At 42.5% G+C, this 15,395-nt stretch overlaps 1 protein-coding gene across 1 annotated transcript in view; it reads right to left on the bottom strand.

Moving 5' to 3' along the window:
- Slc9c2 (solute carrier family 9 member C2 (putative)) overlaps positions 1-9,613 on the bottom strand; it is a 50,267-nt gene extending 40,654 nt beyond the window's left edge. Inside the window, exons 1-4 of the mRNA XM_076872943.2 lie at positions 9,484-9,613; positions 7,933-8,033; positions 6,535-6,663; positions 1,237-1,402 (exon numbers count right to left, since the gene is read on the bottom strand). Of these exons, the coding sequence (XP_076729058.2) occupies positions 1,237-1,402; positions 6,535-6,663; positions 7,933-8,033; positions 9,484-9,613 (526 nt within the window). The remainder of the gene's footprint in view (positions 1-1,236; positions 1,403-6,534; positions 6,664-7,932; positions 8,034-9,483) is intronic.
- Between the last annotated feature and the right edge of the window lie 5,782 nt (positions 9,614-15,395).

Here is a 15,395-nt window from a genome sequence, read left to right as displayed (position 1 = left end):
ATGAGGTTGTATGTTTGATTTGTAGTTGTTTTTAACATTAAAACTTGATAGTAACTACTCTTCAGTGTCTTTATTGTAGAACTAACATATTGGTTCATTGCAAAATTTAGAAAAGGGAAAGAACAAAAATCATCTGAGTCCACAACCCATATACAGCTATTTTAACTTCAAAATCTTTTTTAAGTGTACAAAGAGAAAAAAAGAGCAGAGGATCAGACTCTTGGAGAAATAAAACTACCTGTAGCAATTTAGAACATTACCACCGGGAGTATCTAAAACCCTTCTCTGCTGTCCCAGGTTCAATGAGTGTAAAAATGGGAATATCGCACGGGAAGCCAGGAGGTTTCTCCTCCGGTCATGAGGTGATCTGTTTCCTCTAAATACAACCAGTGCTTTGAAGTTAGTTAGGAAAACATTTGTGAGTCAAAACCAGTAACCATAGCCTCTATTTCATGTTTTTACTGCTATGTTAATAAACATGACAATAGGAGGATATTTTAGGATGAGATCACCTTTCACCTCACTGAGTAATATGGGAAAAAACACAAGACCCCAAACCCTCTTGGAAATAAGCATTTCCTGAAAAAATATATTGAAGTGCCAACCTAAATCTTTACCTCCTCTCTTCAGCTGCCCAACCTGAGTTCTTTCAAAAGGGTACCATTTTTTTGTTGTTGTTGTTGGTTTTTTTATTTTTATTTTTATTAGCATACATGGACCAATATCTTTATTTTATTTATTTTATGTGGTGCTGAGGATGTGGTGCATGTATTTCTATGGTATTACTATCTTATTCCTCACGTATGCAAGGCAAGCTCTGTGCCACTGAGCCACCACCCAGCCCACCAGGGAACCATTTCTAATGAGAGGTAGCAAGGCCTTGGAAAGGGGTCTGTATTTTCTCTCTTTATTGTATTTTCTCTCTTTATCTCACCAATGTGGAATCTTTACCTTGTGGCTTAGAATTCAGTGGCGGAGAACAATAAGGCCAACTTTTGTCACCTTCTAGGAGGGTCACCTTTCCCTCAATTTTATACTGACACTATTTACCTCAGCTCCTCAGTGACCGGCTTCTCTGCTCTGCCTCCTTCAAGTCCAACAGCGCCCTGCCCTCAAGGACGAGAGCACCAATTCCTGCTCTGCTCAATGCACCACTTATGCAAGAAAAATATAATCAAAAGAAAATGAAGTACCCTCTCATCTTCAAGGTGAGAAAAAGAAATAAATGTGACATACCAAGAGTTTTTAGTGAGCTCACAGAATGAAGGGGATCCGTAATGCTGAGAGTGATGCTCAAGAGTAAGCAAGATTGAAAATCCCATGACTCCGAATTGAATTTCATAACCACATATCCAATTATGATGAATGATATAGAAAAGCTAATAAATCCAGTTAACAAAACCTGTGAACCAATTCATAATATGGTATTAGATTTAATATCCAAAGATGGCATGACTGCTTTTTGTTCTAAGAATAAAATCTTGGTTTTATATACCTGTTTTTTTTTCATTTTGTTATTTTTAATTGACACATAATAACCATACATATTTATGGGATACAAAGTATGCATTGTGTAATGATTAGATCAGGGTAATCAGCATATCCACTACCTCAATTTAGCATTTCTTTGTATTAGGAACACATAAATTCCTCTGTACTCTTTTCTGTAATATATAATAAATTCTTGTTAATTAGAGGCATCCTACTGTGCTAGAACTTAATTCTCCCGTCTAACTGTATCTTTGTACCCATAACCAACCCTTTTCTCCCCTCCTCTCTACTCTGCAACAGGGACAGGAGACACCCTGAAATGCTTGAGATACAGAAATTTATGCAATTTTCTATTTCTGTAAATATAAGAAACTTATTTTCCAAAATTATCCCTCAGGGAGAAAAAAAGATGTTACTCAGTCCTTTCATTTTCCACTTTGTCTTTTGTTTTATTTTCTGTGAGTCTCGGCAGCTCTCCCTTTGATCTCTTTCACTGAATTAGTTGAGCTCAACCATCATATTTTCAACTTTCAAGATCTCTTCCTGGTTCTTTGTTCTTTCTATGGTATTACTATCTTATTCCTTATTGTTTCTCCAAGGCTATTAGTTATACATATTTGGAAGTTTTCTGTCCCTTATTTTTATCATAAAGAATGCTAATTTGGGGGCTGGGCTTGTGGCTCAGTGGTAGAGTGCTCGCCTAGCATGCATCAGCCACTGAGTTTGATCCTCAACACCACATGAAAATGAAATAAATATATTGTGTGTCCACCTGTAACTGAAAAATAAATATTTTTTTTTAAAAAGAATGTCAATTTTGTCAAATGCTCTCTTTATATTTATGGTGATATCACATGACTTTTGTACATAAATCTCTTAAGAACATGAATTACATTGAGATTTTTTAAAATGTTAAATTAACCTTATAGTTTTAAATAAACACAATAGGATCATTCTGTTTGATTGTTCGGTGGTGGTTATTGTTTGTGGGTGTTGGGTTTGAACCTAGAGTCGAAAGTGTGCCAGGCAAGCGCAGGGCCTCATCCTCAAACATGCTTTTTATTATCCTTATGTCCCTAGATACATTGTGCCAAAAAAATAGTATAGAATTCTTCTAAGTAGATTTCTGTGAGTGAGATTGGCCCATGAAGTTTCTCTATCATTCTTCTCCAATTTGGGTGTTCAGACTAACCAGGCTTTAAAATAAAAATATGGGAGCATTCCCCCTTATAGTGTTGTTTATAAAACATAAGATTGGGGTTATCTTTTTACTGAATCACAGGTCTTGCATTTAAAATAGTCCCAGTCTCATATTTTCCTTTTTAGGCGATTCTTACCTACTAGTTCAATTCTAATGGTTACAGAGCCATCAAGGTCTTTTAAATTCTAGAGGAAGCCCTTGGCAAGTTGAACATTTTTAGCAATTTTCCATTTCTCTAAAGTTTTTAAATACTTTTGCTGAATCATGGAGAAATTGACATCAGAACCAGAGGGATGCAACTAAAGCCTTCTTAAAGGGAGATTTGTAATTTTAAACGCATGTATTAAAAAATAAAAAGGGAGAAAAGAATAAAGATTGAAAATATCACTAAGATTAAGCAGTAGATTAGACAGTGCTAAAGTAAAAGTGGTAAACGGGAAGCTGCATTTGAGGAAACGGCAGGCGTGCCTTGTTTTCTGTGCTCCTCAGACGCTGGGTTGCTTGTTGCTGTTACCAGCTGAAGGTCCATGGCAAACCTGCATTGAGCAATTCTGTTTTTCCAACAGCAGGGGCTCACCTCGTGAGTCTAGGTCACATCCTGGTATTTCTCAAAACATTTCATACTTTTTCATTATTTCTGGTCTATGTTATGGTTATCTATGAATGGTGACCTTTGATATTACTATTGTAATTGGGGGTGCTACAAACCCTGTCCAAACAAGACGACAAACTTAATCAATAAGCCATGTGTATGGGCTGACTCTTCCTCCAGCCAGCCATCCCCCGACCTCTCTTCTCTGGGCCTTTGTATTCCCTGAGATCCGGCAATCCTGAAAGTAGGCCTGTAAAGTGAAAGGGCCTCACACCTCTTCTCACTTTAAATCAAAGGCTGGAAAATGATCTGGCTTTGGGAAGAAGGCCTTGAACAGCCACAGTAGGCTGGAACCTGGGCCTCTTAGTGCAAAACAGTCAAATTGAGAATGCAGAGGCAATGTTCCTGAAGGAAATAAGAAGGGCTGCTGCACTGAACAGTAACAGACCAGAAATCCAGCAGTCTCTTCCTGATAAGGAGACCCTGTTAGTACATAAGATGACAGCAGCCACCGGTTCCTCTTAGCCAAAGCCCAAACCAGAGCAAGGCCCCAACTCTCTTTAATTCTATGAAGGCTGTGAAAGGTGAGGAAGAAGCTTGAAGACCACAGAGGATGGTTCATAAGGTTTAAAAGAAGAAGCCATCTCCATAACTGCTGCTGCGGGTGAAGCAGCAAGTGTGGCACAAGAAGTTGAAGCCTGTCACCCGGAGACCTAGCCAAGGTCATTGCTGAGGACGGCCTGGCCAAGCATTATTTCCAGTTGAGGTGGAAGAGCCTTCCCTTGGAGGAAGATGCCATTTAGGACTTTCATAGCTAAAGAACAGCAGTGGACGCCTGGACTCTAGTCTTCAAAGGACAGGCTGACCCTCCTAATGCAGCTGGTGACTTGCAGGGGAAGCCAATGTTCCTTGACCATTCTGAAAATCCTGGTGCCCTTAAGAATCCCTCTCAATCTACTCTGTCTGTGCTCTAAAATAAACCAACCAAGCCTGGACAACAGCACATCTATTTACATGATTTCCCTAATATTTTAAGCCCACTATGGAGACCTATTGCTTGGAAAAAAAAAAAAAAAAAAAAAAGATTACTTTCAAAATACTATTGCTTGTTGGCAATGCACCTGGTCACCGGGAGCTCTAATGGAGAGTGCAGAGACTAATGCTGTTTTCATGCCTCCTGTCACAACACCTATTCTGTAGCCTATGGGTCCAGGAGCAATTTCCACTCTCAAGTCTCATTATCTAAGGAACACAGCTCCTCAGGCTACAGCTGCCATTGCCACTGACTCCTCAGATGGCTCGGGGTCAAGGAAACCGAAGACCTTCTGGAAAGGACTCCTCGTTCTAGACACCGTTAAGAATGTTTGTGGGAGAAGGTCAAAATGTCCACCACCAGGAATTTGGAAGAAGTTGATCCCAACCCTCATGGATGACTTTGAGGGGCTCAAGACTACAGAGGCAATAGAAAGAGCTAGAAAGCTGGAAACAGAAGTGGAGCTGAAGATGTGACTGAATCGCTGCAATCTCAGAAGAAAACACGGATGGAAAAGATCTGCCACTCACAGAAAAGCGAAGACAGCGCGTTCTTCAGATGGAAGCCCCTCCTAGTGAAGATGGTGTGCCCCGGGATGGCATGGCAAAGATAGAGCAAACTGTTACACGATCTTAGTTGGGACAGCCGTGGCTGGGTTCGAGAGACCGACTACAGAAGCAGCTCTGTGGTGGCAAAACAGCTACCAAACACCTTGGCCCCATACAGAGAAATTTTTTGTGAAAGGAGGACACAGGAAACTCCTTTGTCACATTAAGGAATTGCCACAGCCATCCCAGTCTTCGGCCATCAGCACCTGATCAGTCTGGACATCTTGAATTAATATCAGTTGATTGACTTTTAGCTTTTGGGGGGATTTTGTGTATTTAAACCTTAAATGTTTTTTGATAGGTAACAGACAGGAGTAGTGGGGACACAAAGTTAAGGGAATCATTCTATAAAGTGGGCCCACTGCGCTGATCCCCCCACATATCCTTTCTTTTAAAAACAAATAAACAATTTACTTGCACCCTGCCTGGCTAAAGTCAATTGGATATGTCACATTCCTCAGCAAACAACCTGTTATCCGAAAGAGAAATGTAGGCCTGAAATGCTGTTGAAGAGAACACAAGTTACCCTGAAAGTTTACACACACCAGATCCCAGAACTCAGGGAGATAAGAATGATGTCCCCAGTCATAAAATCTGCAAGAATAGGTTCAATATAGGATGGGTCGGCATGGGCCACAGTGACCTAGAGTTGTCATGCAGAGTGGGGACTGAGTTGTCCAGCTGTCAGTCAAAATCCAAGAGGTGAACCTGAGCAGGACTCTCTAAACTCCCCTGGAACCGCCAATAAAACTGGGGCGGGGGGGGGGGGGCACACTGTCCTTTTCCTCTGTGTCCCCTTTTCCCAAACCTTTAATAAACTCATGCCTGCTGCTCTGAGTGACTTGTTTAAAATCTTTCTCTTGTGATCACAAGAATGGGGATGAGAAGGGACTGCGGTGGCTGCCTCAGTTTGGCCACTGATGCATGCCCTGGAACAGTGAAAAACCGGGCAGATCTGCAGGTGGTCTATCTCAGGGAGCCTGCTGGCCTCCTGCAGGCTGTATTTGGCTGCCTGCCCCCATAAGAAATAGTGGAAAGATGGGAAGAGAAAAAATGAACTTGATCAAAAGGAGGGAGAGAAACAGCCAGAAGCAGTTACAATTTATAGGAGCAGAAGCCAGGTGACAAACAGGAAATGCACACGTGTGAATTTGGGGAGCTTAGTCAGACCACTGGGGGATGGGGCAGTCTCCACTGTGTTTCCCAGGCACCCCAGGTGGAGGGTTGTAGCCCTTCAGTTTCTACTGTCAGCAGGGGTTGCTCTTAAGTTCAGAGGGGTTCCCCAATTCAGTCTGTTCCAAGCTGAGCCAGGTGTGAGACCAGAACCCAGGTCCTGACATTGATGGATGACTTCTGAGCCACAGTTTGCTTGTGTACAAAATGGAGATGATATTTACCTAGTGCCTTTTCTTGGTGGTCACTAAGCAAATATTAATCCCTCCCACCAACTCTCTTTGATTAGTGGTTCTACACAATGGGAAGAGGGTAAAACAACACAAAAGGCAAAATTCATTAATTCATTAATGAGGAATCTGCTATAAAACAATCATTTTTGATCAACTTGAATAAGCAAGAATGGACTGCAGTTTGTTTCAAAATGTGTTCTTACCTGCCACAACACATTCTTGACTATATAAAAATCCACATCCAAAGCAGCCACAAATACAATTAAAGGCAAAAAATAAGAATAAAGCGAAAAACTTGGTGTTCTTAGAAGAGGGTAAACAACTGGATACACCTAATACAAGGCAAATGAGAAATTAGTTTGCTGCCATTCTCAGATCTTAGAAATTAGGTCAATTCTATGTCCATTCATGTAGACTTTAGAATATTCCCATTTACAACCAGTGAGAGATTATCTCCAAGGTCAGTCTCAGAGTCCTAGAGCAGTAGAGACAGTAGAGAGAGAGATCAGCTGATAGACACATAGGCAAACATACAGTCTTCTATTTACCAGGGAATGTTTAGCCATATGAACACTGCCTGTGGAGGGTAGCCAGTTTATAAAATAGTGATGTGCCTACCATCAGTAATACCTGAAATAATTTTAAGTGATTCACAGATAAGCATTTTTTTATTTGACTATTAGATATTTATTTTAATTGGCTTTAAGCAGGAAAAGCAATACTGCATAGGTACCTGTGGTTTCATATAAATTTCCTTAAGATTGAAAAAATCCTTCAGTTAATCAGTAGAGAAAAATAATACATAATCGTATAATTGGTTATATAATTAGGAAGGCTGCACATAGCATAATGGAAAACACAACAGTGATTGATGTGCTGTAAATATTCCCTCCTAAAAAGTTTATTTTAGCCTAGTCAATGGATTAACTATCATTATTTAACCTCTCTGGGTCTCAGTTTCCTCGTGTGCCAAATAAGAACAGAGAACCACTTCCACTGAATTGCCAAAGAATGAATGTATTAATTCAAGACTTAATTAGTTAATAAATTAGTAAATAATATAACAAACACTCAAAAGATGTTAGCTAGCAAGAGCAGTGGTACATTAGGATGACCAATAGACTCTTGGACAGGTAAAAAACATTATATCTCCATTGTTTAAAAATAAAGAATGAGCAGAGGCAAATGCTTATCAATCATATTGTTATGCAGTTGAAATCAGGAGTTACTAAATCAATGAATTTTTTCTCTTGCTTGGCTTTTACATGCAATCTGCCTCCTCATGGAAACAACTGCTGCGTGTTATAAGGGGCCTCTGCAGGGGAGATAAGAAGCCGGAGCAAGGCTGCAAGGCCAGAGACAAGAACCCAGGGAAGCCAACCAACCCCCTCACTTACCAATTATGGGTTTATCTGGACTTTCCCTAATAATACATCCTGGGTTGTGTTTTTCCATTTGCCAAATGTTTTAGACTAGGTAAGTTTTTTGAATAGCTGTTCACATGTTTTTAAAACATTAATGTTTGGAGATGAGATGAAAGTGGACCTTGTATTTGATATTTGTCCTTTAATTTATTCTCTCATTTATTATACATATAGTACCTCAATGAAATGGTAAGCCAGTTGTCCTATTATAAATCCTGATACAGAAAGAATGGTCAAGACAATGACTTCAGAATTCTTGAAAAACATCCTCGAGAATCCTAAAAAAAAAAAAAAAATTGCACCATTTGAACACAACTTTTACAGTTTCAAAATGCTAATTACCCTCATTTGATCATTACACATGTATCAAATTATACCACACTTCATAAAGTGTCAATTTTTAAAAAATTTGTTAAAGAGTAATTGTGATCACTTTCTGCACTGAAAAAATTCAGAGGGCAGAGGAAAGTAGTTTTACAAACCACCACTCAGGGCTAGGGTGAAGCTCAAAATAGAAAATAATAACGATTTATGGCTTTGAAACGATTTAATGTTCACTCTAGTTACTTATTTTAAACCTTTCTGTGTGTTATATTATTGTGAGAGAATATCTGATGGTCATTACAAATGCTATTATGTGTGAACTTGGAAAATATTGAGGCTTCAACAACGCCTCACTTGCCAACCCAGTGACATATTAGGAACACCATATTGGTATCTTACCAATGGATCTGAAGGTGAGAAATAATGAAAATCCAGTCTTAGTACCTACATCATTCATCTTATTAATAATTGCTCATCCTAAGTTACTTCAATGCATGTTCTATAATTTTTCCTAAAAGCCAGAAATTCTTTTAACTGACTCTAACCATAAAGAAAACTGCCATCACCAGACAAGGAGCAAAAGGTGCTTGCTTTTCTCTAACTGCATTTTTGAACAGCTGACATTTTTCTTAATTTTTCTTTTTCCGAGGTCCGGAAGCTTTTCTCTAATCACTGGTGTTGAATTGTGATCAGAGATACAGCACCTGTGCTATCAAGTGCATCACTGTATCTGCATGAATACCATCTGCCACAACTGTTCGATTCTTCATCATTGTTTAAGAGCCCTTATTTGTAAAGGCTTTCCTAGTTTCCTCTGGGAAGTGGGGTAGGAGTGAAGAAAAAAAAAATCACATCAGGTGCTGTAATAAAATGGGCAAAATTAATGACATCAGCTATGCAAATTGTACCTCGGGGCTTTGCCCAGTTGTCAGGTTTGGTTGGGTCAGGCCTGGCAGGCAGGCACACGAGGTTCTCTCTCCTCCTTGGTGCCAGACACTCAGACAGTACCTTCATGCTGCATGGTAATTTCTGGCTGGCCTGTCCCCACATGAGAGGGCTCCATGAGGCTAAGGACGGTCTCACTCCCCTGGTGTGAGACAGTGCCTACCACACGGCCATGCCCAGCCAATGTGACTGACTGAAGGAACGTCACTAGATGCTACCGAAACCTGAGCGAGGCTAGACTGAAAGCATTCACTCACACGTGAAGAGTCCTGGGCTCTTGATGTGGTTGCAATCACTTTCTGCACCAAGAAAAGTCTCAAAGGACGAAGGAAAGTCGAGTTTCACAAACCGCCGCCCAGGGCTAGGGAGAAGCTCAATGGCACAGTGCCCACCTTACATGTGCCAGGCCAGGGGTTCCATCCTCAGTACTACAGGGCAGGCTGGGGCAAGGAAACCTACCTCCCAAAACAAGAGTGCCACATATAAGCATCATGAAACGGTCTTTCGTGGTGAGGAAACCAACTGGCCTCCCGCAGAGTAAGTCAGGTGTGGTGCCTTCTTTCGGTGCCCAGAAGGAAGAATTCGACATCTTTGCTTCTCCAGACCTAACTTGGTGGATTCACGTGTGTTATGACTTTCTCTGCTACAAACGAACCTGCGATAATGTGCAAAAGAGGAACATGAGGCGGGCCAGGTCTCCTTTCACCCCTCCTGCTTCTGTCTAAGGTTGTCCCAACTCAGACCTGAGTGTTCCTCCTCCACCTGTCTGGGAACACATTACTATGTCCTGTCTGACCTCTTGCTCCAAGAATATTGGAGCAAGCGTCGGCGTCTTTTCCTCTTACCACCACATGCACGTGGGAGAGGGGCTGTATTGATTCCTGCACTTTCTGTGGTCACCAGGTGGTAATGTGTTTCTCAAAGGCCTGGGCGGAACACTGGCTTTCATTAAGGACATGCACACAGCGCGTGGCACAAGATAGGTTCTCCACACACATGTGAGGAGCCAGCCCTGTGAGGGGAAGGAGCAAGGTACCTGGTTCTTCATTCTCTGTGGGTGAAACTCCTTTGAGAATTCCATTTTTCTACTCCAACCCCAATACCTCTTTTGTCTCTCTCCACCTCATCCAAATCCAAAATAGCAAATAGGAAACAAGGTCAGAGTTGAGTGACCGCCAGTCAAGGCTGGGGTGAGGATGGGAGTGAATAAGGTAAAAGCAAAGACCGAGGGTGAAGTCTGATCACACTGCACTGCTGCCTGAACTAGAGACGTCCCCCTTCAGAGGTGCCCGATGACAGGCACACGGCTTGCACAGGAATAACCGATTCAACCCCCACCCCCACTGCAGCTGGTGCCCTGAGGCAGGGCTTAGCCAACCCAGATTCACAGGGTGGTGCGGAGAAGGACTTCCGTGGTTTCATTTTTCCTCACGATTAGCCTTAACCTACCAACTCCTACAAGTTTCTAAGTAGCCCAAATAAAGCTTACAGTTTATCTCTGTTCTCTAGCGTGGTACCTGATTGGTCCACAGGTCACAGTAACGCAGATGTGTAGCCAGGAGTGAGTCAGATGTGGACTCAAAATGCCACATCTTCAAGTCACATCCCCTGTCCCCCAAACGGCTCTTCAGGTCTGTGGCCTCCTCAAACCGCAAATGTCAATGATCCTAAATCAAGTTCTTCTCCAAACCACCAAGACCAAAGACAATGCTCTGCCAAGCCCAAGCGGGTTCAGCGCTGAGAGGAGACAGAGGCTCTCAAAATCCCAAAGCCAGCCCCGCATCTGTTTGCGGGGGACACCTCACCAACCGATAGCCAGCAAGTCTCATTTCCATGCCCCCTTCCCATTGGCTTCTTGCCAACCTGCTCTTGTTCTGATTGGCCGCATGGTTGTCCCCACCCCCGATTCAGAAGAAGCTAAACCCTCTGGTCCCAGGGAAGCGTGTGGTTCTTAAGCTCTTGTCTACACCACAACTGCTGTAACTGACCACCTCGGCTGGCCAGATGGCTGGAATGGCCAAGGATGAAGGGTTTTTCTCCTGCCAACTCTATCCAGTTCAGCCCCGTTTTTAGTCAGCTTTTGTACTGCTGTGACTGAAAGGACCTGACCAGAGCAACTGTAGAGGAGGAAAAGGTTTATTTGAGGCTCAGGTTTCAGAGGTCTCAGTCCATAGACATCAGGCTCCACTCCTCAGGGCTTGAGGCAGGACATCACGGAGGAAGAGTGTGCTGGGGAGGGGCAGCTCTCATCCTGATCAGGAAGCAGAGAGGAGCCCCTCTCCTGGGGGACTGAGGAGAACGTCACAGCAGGAAGCTCACAACCCTGCCCTCAGTCTTCTCTAGCACTTAGGTACTAAGGAAAACGGCAAAGCCCCGGTTCCTAGAGACTAAATGGAATTTCAGTTGACAGCTCTGTACCTGTCCCTGAATATAACCACCACTTTGGCATCCTCCCAGCAACCCCCCAAATCTTCTCTACAACTTTCTATTCTATACAGACTTGTACGGTTGACTTGGGTCTGTTCTTTTAAACCCCTGGACCCCTCCTTGCTGTAAATGCCCAGAGGTCATTTTTTTATTCTAATTTGTTACATACAACAGTGTGGTGCATTGCAATTCATGTTACACATATAGAAAACAACGTTTCATATCTCTGGTTATATTCAAAGTAGAGTCACACCATTCCTGCCTTCACACATGTACTTAGGGTGATGATGTCCATCTCATTCCACCACCTTTTTACCCCCAAGAGGTCTTTCTTTTTTTTAATGTCTTATTCCCAGCGGCCTCCTGAGACCTATTCCTTTACGTGCCCACCTGCCTTTACTTAACTCACCCATCTTCCACTCTCACCCCCACTCATCTGTGCAGGTGGTCACCTCATCTCTCTCAGCACTAAGACCCTCTCCTCGGCTGCACTGCCTCGGGTTATTCTGACCGATGCCCTGTCAGGTTCTCTTCTAGTTCCTGTCCTGCCTTGGTCTCCTCAGGCTCCCTCAGTCCACCTAACCCATGGGTGAGACGTCTGTGATTTCAAGTTTCAGAGCTCAGATTCTCCAAATCTCCACACCTCGGGAAAACATGGAGGAGATTTAGAGTCAGCCCTGGCTTTCGTGTAGTTCTGAGAGACCATCTTCCCAGTTCTCCTGAAAAAGTCCACCTAAAATCCGAGAGGTTCTCGGGGGCACCGTCTTAGGAATTTCTGAGGTCTCAGCAGATAACCTTATAAACCACCCCCCTACCCCGTCCCCTCACCCCGGATTTGATATTTTCCCAGAACTCAATTCTTAGTTTGAGAGAATGAGAAGCAACTTTATTTTCAAACCCAATAAGTACTGACCCCTCTATATTTCTTTTAAAGTTCACTTGAAAGCTGAAATGTTCCTTCTCTTCAACTCCTCTCTCTTCTCTCACATTTTAGAAGCAGCCAGGGGGCACTGGCGCGCTGTCCAGAAAGTCCTTGGCAAGATCTGGGTTCATTACTTCAACAGTGTGGTCACTCACGACAGTCTCATAACAAGGGCCCTGTTCTCCAGCTCCTAATACATTTTCCCCTTTCCCATAAACTCCCACAGGCAGCCTCCTAGAGGCCCTGAAGACTTCTGTAAAAGCTCCACTCAAGGCCGTGGGCTTTTGCTCAGACCCCACTCTGGAAATTTCTGGCTTCTATCTACCATGCAATCCCAAAACCAATGCCACATGTTTTAGGTGTTGTTCTGTCAATTTCTCACTTCCAGTTTCCAAAATGTGCATGTTTTATTGCTTACATAAAAGAACACAAAACTGAGCCTCTTAAAACAACAACTATCATTTATTTAGCTCACAGATCTGCAATTTGGGCAGGGCTCAGCTGAGAAAGTTGGTCTCTGCTGCATTCAGCATCAGTTCAGTGGCTTGACTGAAGAATCCACTTCCAGGATGACTCTCTTCCATGCCTGGCGAGTTGGGGAAGGTGGCTGGCTGGAGGGGGCTGGGGCCTGGGGCTGGGGCCCGAGGCCTCTGTTCTTTTCCGTGTGGCCCTCTCCACAGGCTGGTTTCTAAGTGCAAGGATCTTAAGAGAACTAAGCCAAAGCCATGTCACCCCTTATGATCTAGCCTTGGAGAGCACCTATACTCACTTTTACTGTGGTCACAGGCCTGCCCAGATTCACCAGGAGAGGACAGATACCCCTTCCTCTCACAATCACAAGGCAAGAACCGCACATGAGAAGGGAGAAGGGCCCGTCTTGGAGAGAGCACGGTCCACCACGTATCAGACTGAACACTGAGGTAACTGCCAGTCCTTCACAACTTGGATCACCATGAGAGCCTAACTAGCAGTCCAACTGCTTCGCTTAGTCTAGAGCAGCAATTCTCAAAGGCTGGACCACGCGTCAGTTCTGACTCATAACAGAAGTTCCATTGTATGTGGCAAAATGACAACAAGAAATCTAACATAAAATTCTAAAATAAAGCTTAATTTATTCAATCTAAAGGGTGATCTCCCCAACTTTTCTGATGTTAAATGTATTTTATTAAATGAAAGTAGAATAGGTAGTAGTTGTTTTCTTAATGACATCATATCAATCTCCTCCCTCACTTTTTTTTTTTTTTTTTACATTTTTCTGATCAATGAAACACAAAAGTCTAAAGAACCACTATCTAGAATTTATGCTAACAGAATGCCTCTCAAATACTGTGGAGGCTATCTTGAGTTGTAAGTATGTACTCTGAAGTAGTAATTACTCATGAAGTTCAGGAAAAGACATGCAGCTACCCGGGTAACTGTAACTGAAAAGCACAAGGGAATCTAACTCGTCCACAAATCTATCTATACTTCAGCACAACAGGCAACAAGAAATACCACCTCTCCAAACAGACAAAAGTTATAGATCTATAGAGATGAATAAATGTTCAGATCCCCACATCAAAGGAATCCTGGAAATGAGATCTAGGAATCCCTTGGTGTCACTGGGTTCACATGCCTGAAAGATAGGACACTCCAGAAAAAAGCTTAGGAAACAGGTCGCAGCAGAAACCAGACAAGAGTCACAATGCTGGATGTGTGTGACCTGTACTGTTGGAGGAGGAGGAGTTGAAATGGAGCACAGGCATAAGCAAGGTACGGAGAAAAGGTCTGGGAGTCATTTATAAAGACAGAAGCTCCGGAGATGAATGAAGAGCTCATGAGTTCTTCTAAGAAAAAGGTTGTGTTAACGGTGATTTCATTCACCTACTGTTTACGAAATCTTACAGACTCTTTAGGTATAAGGAAGAACACAGTCTCTCCCTTCAAAAAGCTCTGAATTCACTTGCAGAGATAAAAGTGTGAACAATTGAATAGAACACAGAATGAGGCTACCCGCCTCATTAGTTCCTTATAATATTGGGGACAGGGAGGGTGATGGGGCAGAGAATTACAAATGCTTCACCAGGGGTCAGGACTGAATTCTGAGAGGTTCCCACGGCTGGGCAAGATAAAGAAGAGGAGGTGGTGAAGGGGGTGGAAAGGCAGATTGTAAGAAAGTACAGGAATCGTGATTGGCATAAAGGTGCCGATACAAAGAGTTTTATAAATCGAGCATTAGCAAATCTATCAAAAACTACAAAAGGTTTAAGGATAAAGACTGATAAAAAAAAAAAAAAAAAGGCGGGGGGGAAGAGGAGTTTATTTTATTCCAGGGGGTTTCCAGAAATGCTTCAGTGTTCTTTCAGAATCCCAGAAGTTAAACCCAGGATTCCCTCCACTCCCCAGGAACACGCACCTGGAGAGAGGTGCTGTCCTCAGGATCAAGCTCCGAAAGCAGAGTTAGAACAGAAACAACGAAAATAACCGCCTGCTCTCCCCGGATTATTGCAGTGCTTACAGACACCATGTGGACAGAGTGGAGCAGACAGAGCTCCTTTGTGCTGTTCTGTAAACCCCTGGGAGCCCACCAGAAATGGGGACGTCGCCCTGTGCTGCCGCTCAAGGAAACTGGAACTGCAGGGCTCATGCATAAAATCATCTCAAATTTGAAAAATTTAGGAGACATTTAAAAGTTATCTCAAAATCATGGTTGAGAAAATGTTGAATGGAAAAACATTACCAAATTGCTCATTTATATTCCTTCTTCCTAAAATGGAAAAACTAGCTTTCAGAGCAAGACAGAGAGGAAAAAGTCACAAGAGCAAGGAATAAATGGGATTTTTTGGTTAACATTTTCTTTTCTATTAAAATTTCCCTGAAGGTCACAAGGAAATAGAAGATTCAGGGGCTTCATTGAATACACTAAGAAAAAAAGAAAAGATTTTCCAATCTCCAATGGGAAACCAAGTATGAAATCTAGAAAATATAAAATCTAGAAAATATAAAACAGTTAAAATCTAGAAAATATAAAACAGAACAGGAG

This window comes from Callospermophilus lateralis, chromosome 13, assembly GCF_048772815.1.
Source record: "Callospermophilus lateralis isolate mCalLat2 chromosome 13, mCalLat2.hap1, whole genome shotgun sequence".
Taxonomy (NCBI): Eukaryota; Metazoa; Chordata; class Mammalia; order Rodentia; family Sciuridae; genus Callospermophilus; species Callospermophilus lateralis.
The sequence above is the reverse complement of the archived record's forward strand: the minus strand, read 5'-3'. Positions and strand labels throughout refer to the sequence as shown.